General features: G+C 39.5%; 1 protein-coding gene across 1 annotated transcript in view; it reads right to left on the reverse strand.

The window, feature by feature from the left end:
* Positions 1-24,142, reverse strand: part of SEPTIN7 (septin 7) — a 203,186-nt gene that overhangs the window by 19,576 nt on the left and 159,468 nt on the right. Inside the window, exons 4-6 of the mRNA XM_063123435.1 lie at positions 12,265-12,365; positions 11,074-11,208; positions 1,639-1,756 (exon numbers count right to left, since the gene is read on the reverse strand). Of these exons, the coding sequence (XP_062979505.1) occupies positions 1,639-1,756; positions 11,074-11,208; positions 12,265-12,365 (354 nt within the window). The remainder of the gene's footprint in view (positions 1-1,638; positions 1,757-11,073; positions 11,209-12,264; positions 12,366-24,142) is intronic.

The following is a 24,142-nucleotide window of genomic DNA, read 5'->3' on the forward strand; positions in this document are numbered from 1 at the left end:
TGAATACAACAATCCTATGCCAGAATATGGATATGATTTCTCTATTCCCCATTTACAAGGTGTTTTTAAAAACTAGCTTACATATTTGTCATTTTTTAGACAAACTTGCACTTCTCAGTAAAGTTTATGCACTAACATTTGCTATTGTTTGTGACAGAATAGCATACAGTCAGAGAAAGAGGAAAATAATGAAGCAGAGCCTGGATATGTCTCCTTTTCTTTGGTGGGGTTCCTGCTTCATGCTAGCAGTTTAAATGATAACATTTCTTTCCAAGATTGCTTGCATTTATAATTAAAAGCTAAAGGTTGCATTCAGCTTACTGAAGATCTTTTGTTAAACTCCATGTGTTTTACAAATTGAACTTGTGCAGTGAGAAGCAAGCACCACCAAGTGCAATGGAGTTTACATTCAGGTAGCTATGCACAGGACAGCAGTCATACCCCACAGTGGTTTGTTTTGGATGTCTGTTTTATTGTGGAATTTTTTAACCACACTTAGTTTGAGTATAAATAGAAAAGTCTGTCCTTCACGGGGGCATGGCAATATATAGCAAACTAAAATTCTTGTGCTTGTCCATCGTTATGCAGCCAAAGCAGCACCATCCATGCAGAAGAGGGAGGTTTTAGCAGTCTTTGGATCTGAAAAGCATAGTATAGGGGGAAACCCAAAATAGCCCAATGAGGACTACAACCTTTGCCAGAACCAGTCAGCATAGCTGATATTTAGGGTTGATGGGAGCTGGAGTACAAAACAATGCCACAGGTTGTCCATCACTGCTATTGGTTCCGAAATGCACCTTGGATTTGAAAGTGTCTATGCGTACAGTATACACAGGAATTATTACTCTCTCATACTGCTCATTGTTTTACATAAAATCTCCCATAATCATGTGAGAAGGATCCATGAGCTTCTCAGATGTTAGTAAAGCTCAAGGCAGTTGAGCCGACAGACATAAGAAATACTACAATAATCCACGATGTTGTCTGCCACTTCAAGATTCACAATGAATGCTACATTAGGCACTGAATTAAATTGTAAGCTAAATTTTGGGGCAGAGAGTAGAATTCCATTTTCTATCAGTGAACAGGATTTCACTAGATTATCCTTAAGGCATACAACCTGCCCTACAGGTAATCACAGTCTTGCATACAGAAACCACAAACTAGTGCACTGTATTATTTTTCAACCGCAAGTATACCACTACCTTTGAAAAGTAAACATTACAGCAGTGATTAAGTATTACTGTCTAGGAAAAAAACATGCCAGACAAATCTCTAACTTTAACATCCCTGCTCAAAACTGGCAAAATTTCAAACACATTTTAGATTGATAATGTGATATTTATTTCACTTGGTAATTAAGAGAATTCATTTTTAAGCATAAATGGAAAGCATTAACATTCACTGTTGAGATAAGATCAGTAAACGTATTTCCCTTGTCAGGAGTTGTATTACACCACTCATGCTTTTTGCCTTTGGGAAGAAGTTAGATAATTACCATCCAAAATATGTATTGTCTTGCTAAAATACTGTAAATTACTTTGCGTATTAAATCCTGTCACTATAACTTAAATTGTAGGGGATGTTCAATAGTTATAAAAGCATAAAATACTTTTTAATATTGAAGTTTTCAGTCACCTGTTTTTTAAATTGTTGGCATTCTTCAGGTGTAAGTGTGTCTGCTTTGGCAATAAGTGGAATGATGTTCACTTTTTCATGCAGGCGTTTCATAAACTCAATATCCAAAGGTTTAAGTCTGAAAAAGGAAAAAAAAAGCATTGCAATTTCTGCAAATACATTTCTCCAAAGCAGCTAAAAATAAGATTTGCACATACTGGTCAAAGAAAGAGTGACTCTTGTGAACCCTGCAGAAATCCACATGACTAAATATTCCCCGTGAAAGCAGTGAAGTATGAGAGCTTTCTTTTCTTATTTAATAGCTGGAACAGAGGAGGAAACTAAGGCCGTAATCCTATTGCAATGCAGGGCAGGAGGAGTGCTGGAGGTGATATTTGCTTCCCCATCCAACCACCCTGCATTTTCAAAAGCATCTCGCAAGGCTAGGGAAGGAAGGTGAAGAGGCCTCAGAACAGTGTGTATCCTGGCCTCTCCAGTTTCCTCCCCTTTCCACCACTGAAACACTCAATGATGGCTAGTCATAACTGGTACTGTAGGTAATATATAGCAGAGGCAGTCTGCCTCTCTATACCAGTTAATGGGAAACATGAATGGCAAGGTGCTGTTGGACTCATGTCCTACTTGTGGTCCTTACACAGGCAACTGGTTGGCCACTGTGTGAACAGAACGCTGGACTAGATAGGCCTTTGGTCTGATTCAGTATGGCTCTTCTTTTGTTATATAAACATTAGTGTGAAGAAAAAACAGCTTGCCTTAGAGGGGGTAGAGGGCTGCCTCACCAACCTTTTATAATATTTTAAAATTGTCAACCCATTATGTCTACCAGATCAGCCTTATATACATAACATAATTGGATGTTAATTTTTTTTTACTTAGACCAAAGACTCATGGGATAAAAGAGCTCCTCTTAATAATCAGTATTTGATTAAAGAATTAAAAATAGAGGATAGGAATTAATAGGCATTTCATAATGTATTAATTTGGAAAAATTGTACCCTACTCCCAGAGTGGCTAGCAAATACAAATAATAATAAATGAATGTATCAATAAAAAAACATCAGATGAGTAAAAACATACAATCTCAGCAAGGGAATAAAACCAAATTTAACCAAGATTTGTAAAGGCTTGGGAAAATTAAAAAGGGTTTCTTCTGGGTCTCAAATATATGACAGTAGGTGCCAGATGAACCTCCTGTACAAAGCATTCCAAAGGCAGGGTGCCAGAACTGAAAAGGTCTTCTCTGTGATAGTTGCCCATTGAATCTCCAAAGGTGGGTGGAGGGGGCACCAGAAGGGCTTCAAACAGATTACTTTAATGTATCAGCAATTTCTATAGGAGAAAACGACCCTTCAGGTACCCAGGTGTCAAGGCACAACAGGCTTTAAAGGGACACAAGCTACAATGGGCTTTAAAGGGTAAATATGTTCAGTGTCATGGATGCCACTTCAGCTCCAATGACAAAGCTGTATTTATCAGCGCCCCCAGATTGCTGACCTGGTCCTTTGGGAGATTGCAACTCCATCCAGACCACCTCCTCCTCAAGCAGATGAACCACTAATCAGTGGTAGCTCTACCTTGTAAGGATTGAGCTTGTTTCTTGGCCTTAATCCAATCCGCTACTGAGCTCAAGACAGTAGCAGGTTCAGACAACATGTCACAGCTAGCAATGAATTAGTTAATCCACGACGATTCACAGGCGCCAAATTGCATGACCTATGCTTGCTGGGTTCTCACAATATGATAACTCCCGAGCAGGAATTGCATATTTAAAATAGTGGCTGCACCCATGCAGCCTTCATGGTGGGCTGTCATGGCATGCAAACAGCCCCACTGATTCAATACTTTCACTGCCCCACCTGAATCAGATAAGAAGAGTTGGCTATCATCAGCAAACTGATGATCTCATTCCAAAAATCAATGAAGGGCAGAAAGCAGTGTCACACAAGGGTTTGTACTGGGACCAGTGACATGTTCATAAAATGTTCATAAAATACTTGGAGTTAAGGGTGAACAATGAGTTAGCCATGTCTGCGGTTGATTCAACATCCAGGATGGTGAAAACTCAAGCAGACCGAAAGAATCCAAAATCTGTCTCAACTAGGTGAATGGCAACAAAATGGCAATTTTCGTTACCAATTTAGGTTCGCTATAATTAACTGTAATGTGATGCACATTACGGCACACAACACACTAAATTTCATATATACCAATGAGATTCAAATTGGCAATGAAAAAAAGGGTTTGGGGTGTGGTGGATAACTCAATGAAAACCACCTATGTGCAGCTGATGTGAAAAGGGCAGATTGCATGTTAGAGATTATTGGGAAAGGGATTGAAAGTAAGATAGCCAGTATCATTATGCTTTTATAAAAATCTACATGCAGCCACACTTGGAATTCTGTGTATAATTCCAGCCACTCACTTGCAAAAAAAGATGTTAGAGAGGTGGATTAAATGCAGAAAAGGGCAAGCAATGATCAAGAGTTTTCTATGAGGAAGCCTAAAATGTTTGACTTTTTAGTTCAGGAAAAGACAAGTGGGGGTGGGCATCATAAAGATTTATATATTGTGGTTTAGAGGAAGCGGACAGTGTCCCCCAGTCCGGAAAAGTGACCACATCATACTTGAATTCTTGATTATGAAGGAGACAAAAGTTGAGTGTAGCCATACAAGTACTCTGGATTTTAGGAAAGCTGCTTTTAATAAACTCAGAACTATGATAAGTAAGGTCCCATGGCAAATGAGCCTAATGAGAAAAGGAGTGCAGGATGGGTGGGAATATTTAAAAAAGGAAATTTTAAAGGCACAGTTACAAACAATTCCAACAAGGAGGAAAGATAGAAGACAACAGAGGAAACCAATGTGGCTCCACAAAAAGCTTAGAGATGACCTGAAAACAAAAAGGGATACATATAGGAAGTGGAAGGAAGGCCAGGCTACAAAAGAAGAGTACAGACAGGTGGTGCAGAGGTGGTGTCAGGAAGGCTAAAGCTCAGAATGAGCTGAGATTAGCAAGGGATGCTAGGAGCAATAAAAAGGCTTTCTTCAGATATGTGAGTAGTAAAAGACAGAAGAAAGAAATGGTGGTTCAACTGCTTAATGAGGATGGCAAATTAATAACAGATGACAAAGAAAAGGCTGAAGTGCTCAATTCCTACTTTGCCTCAGTCTTCTCCCAAAAGTGGGTCTATGACCCCCCTGGAAAAAGTGAAGCACAAGTTGAGGGGGTAGGATTACAGTTTGAGATTGATAAACAACTGGTCAAAGAACACCTAATTTCCTTGAATGAGTTCAAATCTCCAGGGCCCGATGAACTGCATCCTAGAGTAATGAAGGAGCTAGCAGAAGAACTCTCAGAACTTTTGTCTATTATCTTTGCAAAATCATGGAAGACCGGTGAGGTGCCAGATGATTGGAGGAGGGCTAACGTTGTCCCTATCTTCAAAAAGGGCAAAAAGGAAGAACCTGGGAACTACAGACCAGTCAGTCTGACATCCATCCCTGGGAAAATTCTGGAGCAGATTATAAAGAAGTCAATCTGTAAACACCTTGAAATCAATGCGGTGATCACTAGAAGCCAACATGGATTTGTCAAGAACAAGTCCTGTCAGACTAATTTGATCCCATTTTTTGATAAGGTAACCTCCCTTGTGGACCGTGGGAACGCTGTGGACGTCATATAACTTGACTTCAGCAAAGCTTTTGACAAAGTACCACATGACATTCTGATTAACAAACTAGCTAAAAGTGGGCTAGATTGAACAACTATTAGGTGGATTCACAGTTGGCTACAGAAGCGGACTCAAAGAGTACTTATCAATGGAACCTTCTCAAACTGGGGAGAGGCAACGAGTGGGGTGCCGCAGGGCTCAGTCCCGGGCCCAGTGCTCTTCAACATTTTTATTAATGATTTGGATGAGGAGGTGCAGGGAACGCTGATCAAATTTGCAGATGACACAAAATTGGGTGGGATAGCTAATACCCTGGAAGACAGAAACAAACTTCAAAGTGATCTTGATAGGCTGGAGTGGTGGGCTGAAAACAACTGGATGAAATTTAATAGGGATAAATGCCAAGTTCTACATTTAGGAAATAGAAACCAAAGGCACAGTTACAAGATGGGGGATACTTGGCTCAGCAATACTACAAATGAGAAGGATCTTGGAATTGTTGTAGATTGCAAGCTGAATATGAGCCAACAGTGCAATATGGCTGCAAGAAAGGCAAATGCTATTTTGCGTTGCATTAATAGAAGTATAGCTTCCAAATCACGTGAGGTACTGGTTCCTCTCTATTTGGCCCTGGTTAGGCCTCATCTAGAGTATTGTGTCCGGTTCTGGGCTCCACAATTCAAGGACACAGACAAGCTGGAGCGTGTTCAGAGGAGGGCAACCAGGACGATCAGGGGTCTGGAAACAAAGCCCTATGAAGAGAGACTGAAAGAACTGGGCATGTTGAGCCTGGAGAAGAGAAGATTGAGGGGAGACATGATAGCACTTTTCAAATACTTAAAAGGTTGTCACACAGAGGAGGGCCAGGATCTCTTCTCGATCCTCCCAGAGTGCAGGACACGGAATAATGGACTCAAGTTAAAGGAAGCCAGATTCCAGCTGGACATCAGGAAAAACTTCCTGACTGTTAGAGCAGTGCGACAATGGAATCAGTTACCTAGGGAGGTTGTGGGCTCTCCCACACTAGAGGCCTTCAAGAGGCAGCTGGACAAGCATCTGTCGGGGATGCTTTAGGGTGGATTCCTGCATTGAGCAGGGGGTTGGACTCGATGGCCTTGTAGGCCCCTTCCAACTCTGCTATTCTATGATTCTATGATTCTAAAACACATAAGTAACTTATGGAATTCATTGCCACAATATGTAGTGGTCCATGAGGCATGGCATAATGCTATGATGATAGTAACAACCATCCTGTTTGCAGGAAGTATACAACTAAGCATCAGCTGCTGGGATACAAAGCAGGGGGGAGGGGCTGTTCCCTTCCTGCCCAACTACTGGGCTTCCTGGAAGTATTTCACTGGACACTATGGGAACAGGAGGCTGGATTAGATTAACGCTTTGTATGATCCAGCATGGTGCGATTAGGTATTCTTCTCCAAACTATATTTAAAATTACATTTAATGTCTAGTTGTTTTACCATAAACTCAAGAACACTTACTGATTCTTGTTTTATTCTAATGCCAGGAACCAGTTACAGAAGAGGTGTGCTAAACTACATAAAGTGAGTGTGTAATACTTCTGAACTTTAATCAACATATCAAGTGCGAGCAGCTTGAACAGAGCAAATAATAAGAAAATGGTTACAGATGGCCCTGTTAGTGAACAGGTGCTTCTTAAGTTCCAGGTTTACAGATCAATGGCTCTCTCTTCTATGATGAGAAGGTTGCATAATTTCAAAAAGATATTTATGCCTCAAATAAACAGTCTCCTGAAATTGCTCAGTCTTCATAATCTAGTAAGGGCAATGGACATGCAGATGCAGACTTTCATTCACACATCCCCTACAAACTGGTTGGGGAGCACTTTTTGTTAATACTATGTACGATTTAGTGGAGCTGAATTCAGCCCCTCTGCCCCCTCCTTTTTTGTTACGCTTGGATCCAGTCTTTCCCTACTGAGTATATGCATAGGTCTTTTTCTTGCAAGGCCTTAAAACTCAAACTAGCATATTTAGCAGCACATTTTCTAGCTATACTGCATTCCAGAAGGAAGTTACACTAACCAACAGTAGCTAGTTAATGGTTTCCAGGTGATGTTTAAACAGATGGTTTCAGATAAACAACAAATCCTTGAGTGGTTTAGTAACTGAGTAGTAAAGCACTTCCCTCTCTCATAATATAATGCTGTTACAGTCATTGATAGAAGTACATGAAAAGAGTGGATTTTTTAAATTACAGGTATGGGAAAGTTAATAAAGTGAACTGTAAGAAAATCAGATTGTTCATCTAAAAGACATTCTATATTCTTATGTTTGCTTTCTGTGATCAGCAATGCTATATTCACTTAACTAGGGGCAAGCCCCACTGAACTAGGTGCTTATATCTCAGGGGCTTACTCCTGAGTACACATGTACAGGATTGCAAGAGTCTTATACTCCTATCCAGGTTAGCAAGTTAAACTTGATAGTTTAGACTAAAATATAAGAGAGCCCAAGCCTTTTCTCTGATGGATATTATGGTAGGTATTCTCTTTATTATATTTTAAACAGCTTTTTCTTTGGAGCACCCAAAGCAATGTTCAAATTGTATGACCTACAATTCTGATAATCTGTAGAATTCACAACATTGAATTTTCAATAATCCAGATTCAGACAGTATTTCAGCTGCCCGCTTGTGTGTGGTCAGAAACATGTGTCAATAGTTTGTAGCCAGACAGGCAAGAGAGGCTGCTTAACATATTACAAACAACAAGTATACCTGCAAGAGGGAGCCCCAACTACTACATGGCTCTCTAATGTGCAACGCATACCACATAAAATGTACATCTAATATACAATATAGTTTTACTATATGTGCTATATATACATGCTATGAACGTAGTGCATAAAGCAGTCCTACCCCTGCTGACTCAACGTAAAGGAAAATGACTCTTGAGAAGCTGCTCTCCATCATCTCTTAACATTTCCCTCCCGTGAAGCAGGAGGTTAATCTCTGCCAAGAGTCTGTACTGTGTGAGTTCTCCCAGGCTTGGAGCTTCACTTGAAACAGGAAATTAGTACAAGGGAAATTGTCCCAACTGTTAATCAACCCTGTTCTCTTCCACTATAGTGCCCCACCCCTCCTTTCATTTCCTTGCTTTAGCCAGCATTTTTAATCTGGGGAGGTTTCCTATCTTATCCAATTGGCTAAACCCTAAAATAAGCCTGGAGTGCCATCACAGTCCCAGTAGGGCGGTCAGTCGGACTCCGATCCTGTTCCAAACAAGGCAGGTTTGATTTAGGTAAAGGAACAGGGCTTCTTAGAATTCTGAGCATGATACAAGTTTCTAAGGACACTTTCATGTTATTCAGAAGGGAAAGTTCTCATTTAATTCGAGAAATAATCATAAATCAAGGCAAAGGGGAACCAAAATAGCATATAAAAATGCATTTACTAAATCTAACTATCACAACATCATAAAAAAAACTAAGGGTTAAGAAAACAGATAAATCTTATGTAAACAAAAGTAGACAATTGCTTACATTGCAAAAGTAATTAAGCTGTTATTTCAAAGTATTTTTAGTAAATGTCTATTGAAATGAAAACAATTAAGAAGTTTTCAAAAAAGGAACGTGTCCACGAGCTTTCAAATCAGACGATATCCAGCTCCTGCCTTTTCATATTCTAACCCTGCAAATCTCTCTCCATGTCTGGCTCTGGTCTGGGGGTTCAGTGCAGGAAAACTGGATGAAACTGAATCCAGATGAAACTGAAAATTAAAGCTGGCAGGCCCCATGACCTAGGAATGTGTTCATGAATCATCGATTCATGATTGAGGTCAGCGCCTTGCCTCCAACTTTTTCCCAAGACAGCAGTATATTTGGATTCAGAATCAAAAGCTCCAAGTGTCACAATCAAGGATTACCACAATCTTTGAACACTTGGGTGTTAGCAATGCTAAGACAAACAAGTAAAGCTGTACCAAAAGTGGATGAAGCCTATCCTTCTTAATGGCAGTTAGGTGATAATCACCATTAGAGACAACATTGACTGAAAAAATGTAATCTCATGCTGATGTTCAATTTAAGTAATATATAAAGTTATGAATGAAGAAGAGTCACATGCACCTATAGTCAAGGCCTGGCATATATGCATTTAATAATGAGCCTTCTGTTCGTTTAGGTTGCTCAACACTGGCATGTTTTTCATTGTCAATAGTTATTCTCCAGACAGATAGGTGACAAGCTCTATAACACTTTCACTAAACAACCAATTTCAATTAAAGATTACTTTTTTTCTTTTTCATATACATATTCATACAGACCAAACCTTAATACAACTAATACAAGGGAGAGGGCCTTTTCAGCGGTGCCCCCACCCAATTATGGAACAATCTCCCCGATAAGGCTTGCCTGGCACCAACATTGTTATCTTTTCGGCACCAGGTCAAGACTTTTCTCTTCTCCCAGGCATTTAACAGTACATGTTGAGCTTTCTAACTGACCCCAGATCAATGTCCGTTTAAACAGATATTATTATTATTATTTATTTATATAGCACCATCAATGTACATGGTGCTGTACAGATAACACAGTAAATAGCAAGACCCTGCCGCATAGGCTTACAATCTAATAAGTTGTAGTAAACAATAAAGAGGGAAGGAGAATGCAAACAGGCACAGGGAAGTGTAAACAGGCACAGGGTAGGGCAAAACCAACAGTGTAAAGTCAGAACAAACTCAATATTTGAAGGCTATAGGGAAAAGAAAAGTTTTGAGCTGAGTCTTAAAAGCAGTGATTGAGTTTGTAGTTCTCAAGTGTTCTGGAAGAGCGTTCCAGGCGTAAGGGGCAGCAGAAGAAAAAGGACGAAGCCGAGTAAGGGAAGTGGAGGTCCTTGGGCAGGCGAGAAGCATGGCATCAGAGGAGCGGAGAGCCCGAGCGGGGCGATAGTGTGAGATGAGAGAGGAGAGATAGGCAGGAGCTATATTATCTGTTTTACGCTTTTATGGTTTTTAAATTTTGTATATCATCTGTTTCATATTTTTACAGGTTTTAAATTTTGTATATCTGTTTTCTTAAATGTTCAATGTTTTAATCTTTGTAAACCACCCAGAGAGCTTCACTTATGGGGCGGTATATAAATGTAAATAATAATAATAATAATAATAATAATAATAATAATAATAATAATAATTGTTACAGATTTGGTCTCAAATTCCAGTTAAGGTATTTAGAGCTCAGGATTAAATGCAATTTAATGCTCTCCACACAGAGAAATCTTTAAAAGTCAAAGGGAATGTAAAAGGCAGAGAAAAGGTATATCAATCTGTATATACCATACCATGAACTGGGAAATTCATTATGTGGCTTTTATTATGCACCGAAGCTCCCACTCTTTCCTCTTAAATGTAATGAAGAAAGAGATGAATCTTTTGGGATAACCTTTGACACACAATCATTACGTTATGAGAACCAAAGCTAACTGACCAAAGAGGCACCAAAGGAACCAAGAAAATTAGCACACAATCCCACATTTTGCTACTCTGGATTTAATGCAAGTCAGCTTTGCTAGTCTTTGACAAGGGAAGGAGGATTATGTTTGCCACCTTGGGTTCCTTAAGAAGGAAAAAAGACAGGATATAAACAGATACATAGATATTACTTATGAAATTAGATTCTGTTTCCAATTCCTATGCTGAGACACATCTGATCTTGTAGATTGAACGCATGTGCTTGGAGGAGTTTTAAAGTTAGAGGAAGGAGAAAAAATTACATTTGCTACTGACCCATGTCCTGAAGGAGCAATGAAGTATAAGCAACACTGCACCCTGTTGTCTGGCATCTGACGTCTGTTCACTCGTGATTCTGCATTGAGATAGTCTTCAAACTTACTGTCGATGTAATCAATAACTGGCTGCCAGCTAGAATATACAAATACAAATGTTTAAGAATAGTCATTTGACTTGTAACATTTACGGCACCAAATTAAGTTGTTCAGTATAACATTAAGTAATCTGCATATAAGAATTCTGCAGATATGCTGTTCACAAAGATGACTAATGAGGTTATGCACAGACTAATGTATTTTCACTCGAATATTTCATATCTAACCTTTTTCAAGAATTGTAGCTAGCTAGCTTAAAGATTAGCATTCGTATTCAATTGGGTTATGCTTATGATGAGTAAATGAAAGCATTATTACAACAGGCATGCAATTTGCCACTCACCAGAGCTTCTCCCAACTTCTTCCACCAGCACATACATTGCCTTTCCCCTACCCTTATTACACCTGCTACTGCTAGAATGCAAATCAGTTCTAAGGCTGCACAATAACACACTCTCCCTCTCATCCACCTATCTCAGGCTTTATTTAAGGGCCTTTAAAGTCTGGAGGGAGGGAAAGCCACACACTATTCCTCTTAGTAGAAATACAGGAAAAGCTGCTACAGTAAGAGAAAAAGAAGGGTCATGTGCATCGTTGAGGAAAGAAGGAAAGGAAGGAAACTGGTGGCAGTAAGTAGAAGTTACTGGTGAAAATAGAGGAGAGGCCAGAGAAATGGAATTGACACAAGAAACCTCCCCAAAACTGGCAAAGCTGTGGGGCAATTCATCTAAAAAAATAAAGGATGAGCTATCTGCAGTAGTTAGTCCTAACACGTTCATAACTGAAGGCAGCAGACTGAGCATATACTCATTGTAATAGTATTTAAATAAAACAAACATTTAAGGTAACTAAAGGAATATTCAGGTGATTTTAACTTGTGACATCTCAGAATTATAGTTAGGCCCTTGACATTTTAAATAGAGAGCAGGCAAGCAATATTACCTCAGAGCTAATCAGGGAGAAACTAAAAAAGACATTGTAACAAAATTTGTACAACTGTCTTATTTTTAATATATTTCTGGCCAATATAATAGTAGTGGAATTCAGTTCTACTTCAAAGAAATGTATATGTTCTGAGTTAGAAGCTGCTTACCAATTGCTATTATCCACTGCATCGCCAAATCCTGGTGTGTCCACTATTGTTAGTAGCAACTGAACACCCCCTTCTTTAATTAGAACTTTAGACTGTTCAACCTGAAAAAAATTAAAAAATTATCATCCATATGCTTGAAATACTGAAGTGGTATTTCTCGAAGTACAAAAATGCTGAACATTAAGCACCACATCTTGAATATTACAGTTGTTATTAAATATTGTTATTACTTATTATTATTATTATTATTATGTTGTTGTTATTGTTGTAGTAGCTATAGGAGTACGGAGTGTGTACTTATCAGTTGCTCCCACAGAAAAACATCCTGCTCATGGTTTGTATGTATACATTTTTATATGTGGAATCCTCTGTTGGATCAGAAACTTTAATTTTATGATTATTTGTTTTTGGATCCCTAGATGCTTTTCTGTGAATATTTTTTTTTTCTATTCAGTATCTCAAGATTTTATTATTTATAGCCAATGTCCATCACAATACACGCACAAATTTATTTACTTATTTAAAACATTTTTATAGTGCCACCTCACCATTTCTGGCATCGTGGCGCTTTAAAATCACATATAAAACAATTCCATTAAAAGCCCTCAACCCACATTAAGACAATTCCATTAACCCTCAGCCTAAATCCATTAAAAGCCCTCAACCCAGTTTAGACCCCCCCAAAAAAAACTCTTATGAAAATAAAAACGCCTTACAAAGGTGTTTGAAAGAATTGAGAGTGGGAGCCTGACTAATCTCCAGTGGCACATTGTTCCATTAACAAGGGGTCAGCCACTGAAAATGCCCTGGCCCCCGCACATTCTAATTTGTAGCTGGGGACCATCAGGGCGCCCTGCTCCTGAGAGCAAGTCTGCCAATGGTGAGACACAGGAGAAAGGGGGGTACTCAGGTATCCAGGACCCAAGCAAATGCAGGGCTTTATACATGGTTAACAAGACCTTGTAAGTGCACCCTAGCAGCCACTGGCAGCCAATGGAGCTCTCGAAGCACCAAAGTGATCAAAGACCACTTCGGGAGCCCCTTGACCAACCTGGCTGCTGCATTTTGTACAGGCTGTAGGCATTGGATTTGCTTCAAAGGAAGCCCTGTATACAACAGGTTGCAAAACCTCCAGCCTGGAGGTAACCAGGACATGGACTGCGATTGTAAGATCAGCCTCTGACAGAAAGGGGCGAACTTGGCGGAGCATATGTAGTTGATAAAAAACAGCTCCAGCCCACAGCCCCCATCTGTGATGACATAGTTAGGGACTGTGAAAGGTAACACCCAGGTCCCACGCCTCAGTCACAATCCTTGGTCGGATTCCTGCACCCAAGTATAAAAGAAGTAGAGCACACAAGTATAAAACAGAAAAAAATTGATACAATAAAATGATCAGGAAGTGATTCTGATTCTGATCTGGTGGAGGGTCCCACTGGTGTAAGGAAGAGAATTGCAATTACCCCTTCACTCTACAGTCTCAAACCTACAGAGCTGATGTGGAGGAGGGCAGCACAGGAGGAATCACAAAAGTTGCCTTGCCTGTTTGGCCAATAGGAGCATCCCATAAACACAGTTCCACTCACAAGTCATAATCTCTATACACACACAAGCTTGTCCATTTAATGTGCTTCTATTAGGGAGAAGCAAAGACCTGTGTCCCAACCCCTGAACAATGGAAATATTGCTGCACTCTTGACTTTTTGACTTTCACACCTAAATTATTTTCCCAATGAAAGCATCTCACAATATTGAATTGTGTTTTGTATAGCATGATTGCTCATCCTGTAACGCACATTTTCTTGGTCATAGTTAAGTTTACTATTCAGATTATATACATAGGGCTGTGTGTGCACCACAATTCTCTGGGACTGCAGAAAACCCACAGAACATAGTGCTTAACTTTCATTTAAAAAGAGAGGTGCCTATGGTTGCAAAGGTGAATCCAATGCCTACTAAAAAAAACCAAACTCAGGATAGCTGAATTTCAAACGTCTGGGCAAGACTCCAGTACCCTGTATAGCTCCTTATCCCTCCCCAAGACTAGCAAAACCAGAATTATGCAAGATGAGGGAATGCAAATTTGCACATCTCAGAATTCACATCATGTTAAGAGAAATAGGAATTCTGAACCAAGACAGTGCATGCATATGTACTCTTAATGCTTTAATAAACTGACGCAACCTTAGATTTATTTATTTTTACAAATAACAGGTAACACTACTGTCAGCAAAACAGCCTTCAACATCTGGATAGAAAAATTAAATAGTTTCACTGGGCAGGAGTTTTACTCCTTCTATAAACCAAAAATGAACTGTTGGTTTTCAGATCCTTTTGTCTAGATTAAATAAATCTCTCCACGCTGCTTTTCCTTCATTCTCAACAGTATAAATGCTCCCCCACCCCCAGATTCCTGGGAGGACAAAAAAGACTTTGCCCTGTGAACATCTAGCTTAAGCTATTTGGGGAAAGTTTCAAATTAAGGCTCTCCTCAGAGGCTCTGAACCAACAATCTGCTTTATGCTCTGGAAGAGGCATATATACATTTCGTGTTTTTATTTTTATTTTTCTGAAGAGTATGCTGTGTCTCAGTCTAATACATGTTTGCTTTTGCCTGTTCCAGAGTATAAAGTTGAGCTGTTATTTTACCAGCTGTTGTGACAAAAAAGAAAAATCTGTTATCTACACCAGCAGAAGAGAAAGTCAACAGGACCAATCTCAAAGAACACATCTTTGGTTCATATCCATGCTAACGGCACGGAAGGGAATTGTATCTTTAGTTTATGTTATCCTTATAGATGCCTAGATGGGTTCGATGGTGGGCTTGAAGAAAGTGTGGGAAGGAGATTTTGGAAGGGAATTAGAAGATGCTAGTTGGAGCAAATTATGGGACAATAGACAATTCAGATCAATATCAGCCTCTGTCCAAGAAATCTCTTTGAAAGTACTGCACAGCTGGTATTGCACGCTAACACAGCTGGCGCGTATTACTTCGACATGCAGCCCCCTTTGTTGGAGAGGCTACGGGGTAAAAGGCACATATTTTCATTTATGGTGAAAAATGGGATTCTGGATGTTAGTACATAGAGAATAATTATTACTAGAGAAATGATTGTATACGATCCAGAATTATCTTTACTATCAATATATAAAGGATCTAATGTAAGTCTGAAATGTAAAGATTTGTTATAATTTTTGCTAATTTCTGCTTGCCAATTACACAGCAGTGGAAAAAACTGGATAATTTCAACTTACCTGCATGGGACGGAAATATATGGTCTGTGGCAATATCAAAAAATAACTCATGATTTGCTTCTGATCCAAGGAAAATGGAACCGCTAGCATTTTATGCTATATGGCGGAGATTCATTCAACATACATCACAACCAGACGTACAATAATATATGTCTGCTTCCGCTCTGAGCATTTTGGACATTTTAACAACAAATGAAGATCACACAGCATACTTATTAATTAGTTTATTTTTTTATTCATTTATTTTTTTCCTTTTCTTTCTTTTTTTCTTGTCCCCCACCCTAAAATTGTATTAACCAAGTTTTCTGTAATAACTGTTTAAACCCCAATTGTTAGGGGATTGTTCTATTTTCTGTTATATCTAAAATAAAAATTAAATTAAATTTAAAAACCCATTCCATAAAGCCACACTGCCCAGTGAACTTAATGTTAATGGCATAAAAATGCACTCAAAAATGAAATGTCTGCACATACTTAACATTTAGTGAACTTAAATACGGTCAATAGACTTCATGACAACTTCAGCCAGACTCCTTGAACACTCCTTATACTTCCTAGAATATTATTCAGTGGCAAGATAGCAAAAACGAGCAATACAAGGCAACTAGCTTCATAGGTTACACTGCCAGAACCGCTGTCCAAGAAATCTTCCTTCTGCAGGGACCCATATCAATTCCACTGTACTGACTTCCGATTCATGGACTTTGGGAAGAGATTGGTTAGCTTAACAAAGCCTAACACCCTACCGTACCTGTGCAGCATTGCAATATAATCCCCTGGTTGTTAGAAGAGGAGCAGGGGTGTTCCTAATACAACACACTTGTGCATTTTATTTTTTTTGTGCACATACACTCTTTGGTTGCTACTTAAAGCAGGCTCTTCCCCACCCACAAGTCTGGGCCCAAGGGCACACTTGATATTTTGAAAAAGTGCCCTTAGAAGAACAGTCAGGGTCAAAAATTCACTTTACCTTAAAGAAGCAGCTTGCAACTGTGTCTCTGCTTTAAAAAAGTAGCAGCAGCAATTACAGGCCCCTGGGGAGGGAAGGCTTGTCCTCTTCCCTCCTCAGCCATCATCAGGATATAGATTAGCTCTCCCATGCCTGAAAGCATGGGGGGAGAGTTAAGAAAAATGTTCCCACTGGTACCAATCGGACTTTTGTGAAGTTCCAAACACTGGGTAACTGTGTATTTATACCACTTAAATACCACTTGATATCATAAAAGCTCTATGCGATTTATATAAGAAAAATGTAAAATACAAAATAAATACAATATAAAATGTTGGAGGATCACTGCAACTCAGAAAAGTCAGCTGCTGGGTGGTATAGAAATGGAATGAATAAAAAGCATACTGACAAGATGGCAGTTCCAGAAATACAGGCAAAATAATGCAACCAAATAGGATGGGCAGTATTGAAAACGCAGTAGTAATTGGCGAGCAACGTTGGTTCTCTTATGATTGATAAGAAATGCCCCCCAAAAGTTACATTAGCTGAACATTCATTTCCTAATTGTGCAATGGTGACAGATTGCAAATGCATTCAAAATGAATGGAAAAAGGCTGAAAAATATCAAGTCAACAAACTCCAAAAGTGAATCATGAATTACTTGTGTGCATTGTTCTGAGTGACCAATAGGTTATTTGAAGGAACGCCTCCTCCCATATGTGCCTGCCCGGACCTTCTCCGCGAGTCCCTGCCAAAGGAAGGTGGCTACTAGGAGGAGGGCTTTCTTTGCTGTGGCACCCCGGCTGTGGAATGAGCTCCCCAGAGAGGTTCGCTTGGCGCCTACAGTGTACTCCTTTCGTCGCCAACTGAAGACCTTTTCATTTTCTCAGCATTTTAACACTTAATTTAACTTAAATTTAAACTTTGCTGTTTTAATTCTATATTTTAACCTATGTCAAGTTTTGATGTGTGGTTTTAATCCTGGTTGTCCTTTTTATATTGTATTTTTTTATTCATGTTTTTAAATTGTTGGTTGTTTTTATGCTTTTCATGGTTTTAATTTTTGTGAACCGCCCAGAGAGCTTCGGCTATTGGGCTGTATGAAAATGTAATTTAAAAAATAAATAAATAAAATAGTAACCAGCACACAAGATTCTTGAGGACAGTCTTACTTTATTCTCTGTGTTGCAATGAGAGCGTTGAAAGAACCCACACTTTGTGTTATGGCTAAGGTAGTAACAAGAACAGGGGAGGAAGAACACTACTTCCTTGGCACTGTAAAGGCTTAAGAACGAGGCACAAGGCAAGGCACAAAAGGCACATGTGTTGCTTTAGAGCTTATATGCTCAAATATTGTAGGTAAACTGGAGATCGAAAATCATTTTTATGTCCTCTCTTGCTTACAGATGGAGCAAGTGCCAACCCCGGATATAAGCATGTCTATGGACCAAACCGGAAAGCATATATGCAGAGAACGCAAGCACTGAGCTTAGACCCCCCTACTCAAGATTTGGTGTGCCATGCATAGATCCAATCTGGTATGGCAGTGAGTAAGAGACTTCAGTTGCAGAGGCAAGACATCGTTTTCAAAAGTTGAATAGGGTGTTGTTCTTTCATCCATAAATCAGACCTATGCACCTGTGAACTCCAACGAGTGGCTGCAGATAACATGAATCTGATGAAGCTGTCTAATGTTTAGCGTTCAGTAGAATGAATTCTCTTCCAATTTCTCTCAACACAATTCTAACATCCTGGCACACACTTGTGTTCTTCCAGAATTCAATTTATAAGAGAACAGCTTTTGACAAATAGATTTTCCTATCATTTCTAACCCTGAGGTTTGCTGTTTATTAAGAGCACCTTTCCATTATCAAGTTTTTTATTTCTCTAAAGCTGGACACTGGTCAGAAAGTAGTGCATATTACCATTTGCTCTGATTTAGACCTAGAAAGGATGGGTCAAGTATTATGGGTTCATGGCAATGGAGAATATGAAGGAAGTCTATGGGACAAATAACAGGAAGTACTTCTTCACACAGCGCAAAGTTAAATTATGGAACTCACTACCACAAGATGTAGTGATCGCCACCAATTTGGATGGCTTTAAAAGGGGGTTGGATATATTCCTGGAGGCAAAGGCTATCAATGGCTTCTAGCCCTGATGGTTGTGTGCTATCTCCAGTATTCGAGGCAGTAAGCCTGTGCGCACCAGTTGCTGGGGAACATGGGTGGGAGGCTGCTATTGCACCATGTCCTGCTTGTTGGTCCTTGGCTGATGGCTGGTTGGCCACTGTGTGAACAGAGTGCTGGACTAGATGGACCCTTGGTCTGATCCAGAATGGCACTTCTTATGTTCTTATGATGTCTCTCAGATACTTGAAGCACACAGTAAGCTTGCTCAAGATCAACATTACATAATTGTGAACACTGCTCTATCTCGTACATTTGCTGCCAAGCCATTCAGTGCAGATGTGAAGCATCTATCTAATCAGAACTAATAATATCCTTAAGTCTTTAGGCAGATCCAGCATGCAGTTGGACACCTCTTGTCTATTACAATATGCTGTTCCAGTACATGTGGGATCCTAGGCCAGCAGCACTCTACTGGATCAAGAAGTGATTTTATTGAGTAACTGACTGTACAAAGGGCAAGGAGAAGCCATATTTAAGCTAATACTAATATATATGTGATAATTCTGAGGACAAGGACAAGAGGTAATCCAGTCCCAAAAGGAAAGCCAAGACATTGAGGATTACAGTAGTAAAGAATAAAAAACAAGTGTGTTGCAACATGTTTGATGAATTAAAAATATTCTCTGTAACTTTCTTCATTTGACTATTGATGCAGAGCTACACAATATTCCCATTAGAACTTCCCAAATCTAGCTTAGAAGTGCACATTGTGTAGAACCACACTAGGAAAAGCCCCGAAAAAGCAGCAAGTGGATAAAGGCCTTATTTTCTTCCTACCCTAAAAGGCAAATTTGTGGCGTCTGTCTTCTATTCATATACTTACTTAAAACATACTAAAACAAATTGCCAACTTCCTTAATAGTCCTTGACGAACTAGTTCTCATAATTTTATGATAATTTCTTATTTAGTAATTGATTGAAATCAATATATTTTCCTTAGCATTCAGAAGATCCTATATAGCTTATGATTAAATCATAAGGCAAACAGTAGGCTAAGCTAGCTTTCAGGCTAATATAGAAAGGTTCTTTTCACACAAGCAATAGCCCCTACAGTTATTCACCATGGCCAAATGCACACTCTCCCACATGTAGTCTTTGATGGCCAATTTATACAGTATGGTTTCCTAAAAAGAGGTCACAATCCAACAGACAAGCCTGGTTTAAGACAGATTTCAATAGACTTAGGCATGCCTACCTCCACAATGGATTGTAGCATCAATCTAGACTACAACAGTTAATGAAGGAAAATACACATACCACACATTCTACATATTTTCCCCCTACAGAGAATAGTTTATTTGAAAATTTCAGCCTATGAAGCTGTCCTTCGATCAACATACACCTATCCATTACAGGTGAATCTAGCAATCTGAAGTGCTCCTTTCCTACAACTAGCATTTACAATTTGTTAATTCTAACACGTAAAGATAAGGTCTTGAACTTCTGAGATATTTAGTGAACTCCTGAGATATTTAGTGATCATCTTAACACAATAATACACTATAAAGTTTAAACTAGAGTTCATCACAACGAATTATTTTTGGCAAGCTTAGTTTTTTTCTTTATTAATTTGTGTATCCATACATGGTCAAATTCTTACAAGGCAGCATCATCTGGAAAACATCCAGAAAACAACTGTAAACTAGTGTCAATCTCCATTAAGAGCTCAAATGAATCCTATCTAGTTTTAGAAGTATTCCCAGGGGATTCAGAGAAAATAAATTAGCTTCAATCCTGGAATTTAAAACTTTTCTTAACAAATCCATTCCAAGTAGTTATTTTCCCATGCACTGCACTTAAGAATGTCACACAGATCAAGTTCATAATATTATGCCAGATTCTGGAAAAATTTACATTTTCTTGCCTGTTCACCCATTTCCTAACGAATGACACATTCTCTATTGACTCTTCTCTTTAAAAGTTTATAATACCAATTTCAAAGGATATGGTTTACCCAAAAGCTGTTGTGAAGCCAAATCTACACACATTCAGGAACTTGAATAAGCTTAAAACAATTCACCAGAGGAAAGTAAATTCAAATCAAGTTTATGGAAGTGTATAATGATAAAATCCTTTGTATGTAACTTGCCTCAGTTTGAAAAAAAAATTGCAAATGCTTTCAGTCTCATATACTTTTAAATGTTTAGTACTCCAACTTAGTATTGCAGCAACATTAAAATGCAGGTTTTTCTACTTCCAACAACAAGCATGATCATGACACAGCCAGATGAGCAAATGCAAATGCAGCAAATGCCGCTCTGACCATGTCACTCCACTTCTGAAATCTCTTCATTGGCTTCCAATTCACTCCAGAATCCAATATAAACTTCTCCTGCTGACCTTCAAAGTTTTTCACGGTCTAGCTCCTGCCTATCTCTCCTCTCTCATCTCACACTATTGCCCCGCTCGTGCTCTTCGCTCCTCTGATGCCATGCTTCTCGCCTGCCCAAGGACCTCCACTTCCCTTACTCGGCTTCGTCCTTTTTCTTCTGCTGCCCCTTACGCCTGGAACGCTCTTCCAGAACACTTGAGAACTACAAACTCAATCACAGCTTTTAAAACTCAGCTAAAAACTTTTCTTTTCCCTATAGCTTTTAAATATTGAGTTTGTTCTGACTCTATACTGTTAGCCTCACCCTACCCGGTGCCTGTTTACACTTCCCTGTGCCTGTTTGCATTCTCTTTCCCTCCTTATTGTTTACTACAACTTTATTAGATTGTAAGCCTATGCGGCAGGGTCTTGCTATTTACTGTGTAATCTGTACAGCACCATGTACATTGATGGTGCTATATAAATTAATAATAATAATAATAATAATAATAATAATAATAATAATAATAATAACAACAACAACATTGCACCTCATATACTCATCCTCCTCTACAGAAAAGCTCCTATGAACGGTTGCTGCTGAAAATGGTTTCCTTGAAGGGCTGCATTCAGAGACTGGGCTAGGTTTTAGAGTATCTGTGTGCATACTGACAGGTGGAACTGAACCGGAATGGGGCAGTTTTTTTGGCTGCAGTGTGAGCTCTGCAGAACAATGCTTTAGATGGGCTGTCTGCTGGGGCTCTCTACTGAATGTATATACATCTACATGCAGTTTTTTTATTTTAAAGATAAAGTAACTATCAAAAGAACCACTCATTTACTTTAGATTTAGGTTGCAACATTCATCAATACCATATTTTTACCATTTTAACTATGAAAAGTTAGAACAAGATGATGCCTTCAAGCAGGAGTAGGCAATCTGGTGCTAATCAGATGTTTTGGACTACAACTTTGATTAGCACCAGCCAGCATGGTCGGGATTGAGGGAGATGTAGTGCAAAATATCTGGAGGGCACCATGTTGCTGACCCCTGCCTTTAAGTGGGTACAACACTGGTATTGGTTATCACATGGCTAAACAATTCTACAAGCACAATTAGTTGCAACATTCCTAGGTTTCAGCATTTTCTTTTAGAAAGGCCCTGATTTAATGTGCAACTTTGTGAAGTCTGTGGGAAAAATTACTTTTGATCCTCACCCTTAGATCTTGCATACACACACTGCTCTGACCACTCACATGCAGGCCTTACATTAGAACACCCTCTCCCTCTGGTGCCTCCTTGCCAACCTAGCTCCAAGTGGACCAATTCTGTGCAAGGCACTTTCAACTTTGCTTCTGTCTGTCCAGCCAATTCTATATTTCCTAGGGAATGTGCTGAGAGAGGAAGAATTCTGCTTCCTTCCTTCTGCCCCACTGCCCTGGAATGAAGAGTGTTAGGGGAGTGGAAGCCCCTCTCAATTATTACAGGGTTGAAGTTGTTCGACACCTGGACACTGTCCTCAAATCTATTGCAGGAGACTGACTGTATTTTCCCCCCAAGTATGAATGTAGAATAAATTGAAATAGCTTTGATTTTAAGCTGTGCTTCCTCTAATCCCATTTAATAGGTGTGGTTTTAAATCTTAAATCTTTTTGATAGCAGTGAGGATAATAGAAGAGAAGGAAGATAAACAGGAGAGTGAAATAGTAGAACTGACTATCAAGTATTCAAAATAAACAGTTTTCCTTATTTCGATTTTAACATTATGGAAATCCTTTCCAAGAAAATGGAAGAATATCAAACAGTAGGGCTGTGCATGGTCCCCCTTGATTTGCCTCATGGTGCTTCGGGGGTTGCCTTTCTCACCTTGGCATCAAAACTGAGGTGAAATTTGCCCCCCCCTTTGAAGCGACTCAGTGTTGCGGGTCCCGGGGTGCCGGCTGTGCAACTGGCACCCAGGAAAGGCAGGAGCAAGTCTGGGTAGGAATTCATTGGACTCCCGAATCTGTGCTCCCCCCCTTGCCACCCCAACCCAGAGCTGTAGCCACTGGGACTTACCCACTCACCTGCCCCCGCAATGCTGTTGCTGCATCACTTCCACCATCGCCCCATCACCCAGGAAATATGGTGTCATTCTGAAAGCTAGGCTGTGATTTCAAGATATTGTGGTGGCTCTGTTTTAGTACATCTACGGCCGCAAACTACGGTAGCTACAAAGGGCCATTTCCCCTTTAAAGACGCCATAGTTTGTGGCCCAGAGACCCCAAGATATTTTGAAATTGTGGCCTGGCTCTCAGGAGGACGCCATGTCTTCCTGGTCGCAGCAGGTGAGCGGAAACAGAGAGGTGAGTCCAGCGCCACCTAGAGATGTGAAGGCCCGGGGAAAAAAACCAAAAAATTCAGGGGAAAACAGTTTCCCCCCCCCCCCGTTTTTTCCCGAAGCCTTTTTGGTTTTTTTCCAAAAAAACTGGAAAAATTGGGGGGGGGGGAACGGATTACAGGATGTTTTATAGCACGCTGAATAAAATGTTTAAGACAAGGTGTTCAGATATTTACTTCTCCAAATGATTTCTAAAAACTGTACAGTATCAGATTATTACAATGTCTGTGCACCAAGGACAAGCACGTCCTAGGTTGCAAACTGAGACTACAACTCTCAAATGCAAGAGGAAGATGCATTTCTGCCTCTAGGGGGCACTTCCATGGAAGCAGAGACTGAAACTAATACTGATAGCTATAGGTCAGAAAATGAGTCTGATTAAATTTCATGCATATTCATTGAATCTTGGCCCCTCCCCCCCATTTTTCTCAGTTCTTTTTATGGGAATGGGTGCTTTATGTCTTGACACTGGAGGACTAGCGGAGACATAAATAACTTTCTTTGTTACTAATGTTGGTGGTTTCTTCAGTTGTTGTTTTTTAAAATTGTTTTTTGCCTGCTCCTCATAAACTGGCAGAACTAAAGCGGTTCCTTACAATTCAGGTGTTCTTAAGAGTTCAGGAGCTTGTAGCGCCATTTGTTACCAAAAAAAGTAAATTTGTAATAATTGTTTGAATACACTACTTTTAATATACCAAATGTAATAATTTTATGCCAAACCAACTTGGACATAATTACATTTTATGTTCCCCTAAAATAACAAAGTGACTTTCAATCTGTAAAAAGTGCT

The sequence above is a fragment of the Elgaria multicarinata genome, chromosome 1, assembly GCF_023053635.1.
Source record: "Elgaria multicarinata webbii isolate HBS135686 ecotype San Diego chromosome 1, rElgMul1.1.pri, whole genome shotgun sequence".
Taxonomy (NCBI): Eukaryota; Metazoa; Chordata; class Lepidosauria; order Squamata; family Anguidae; genus Elgaria; species Elgaria multicarinata.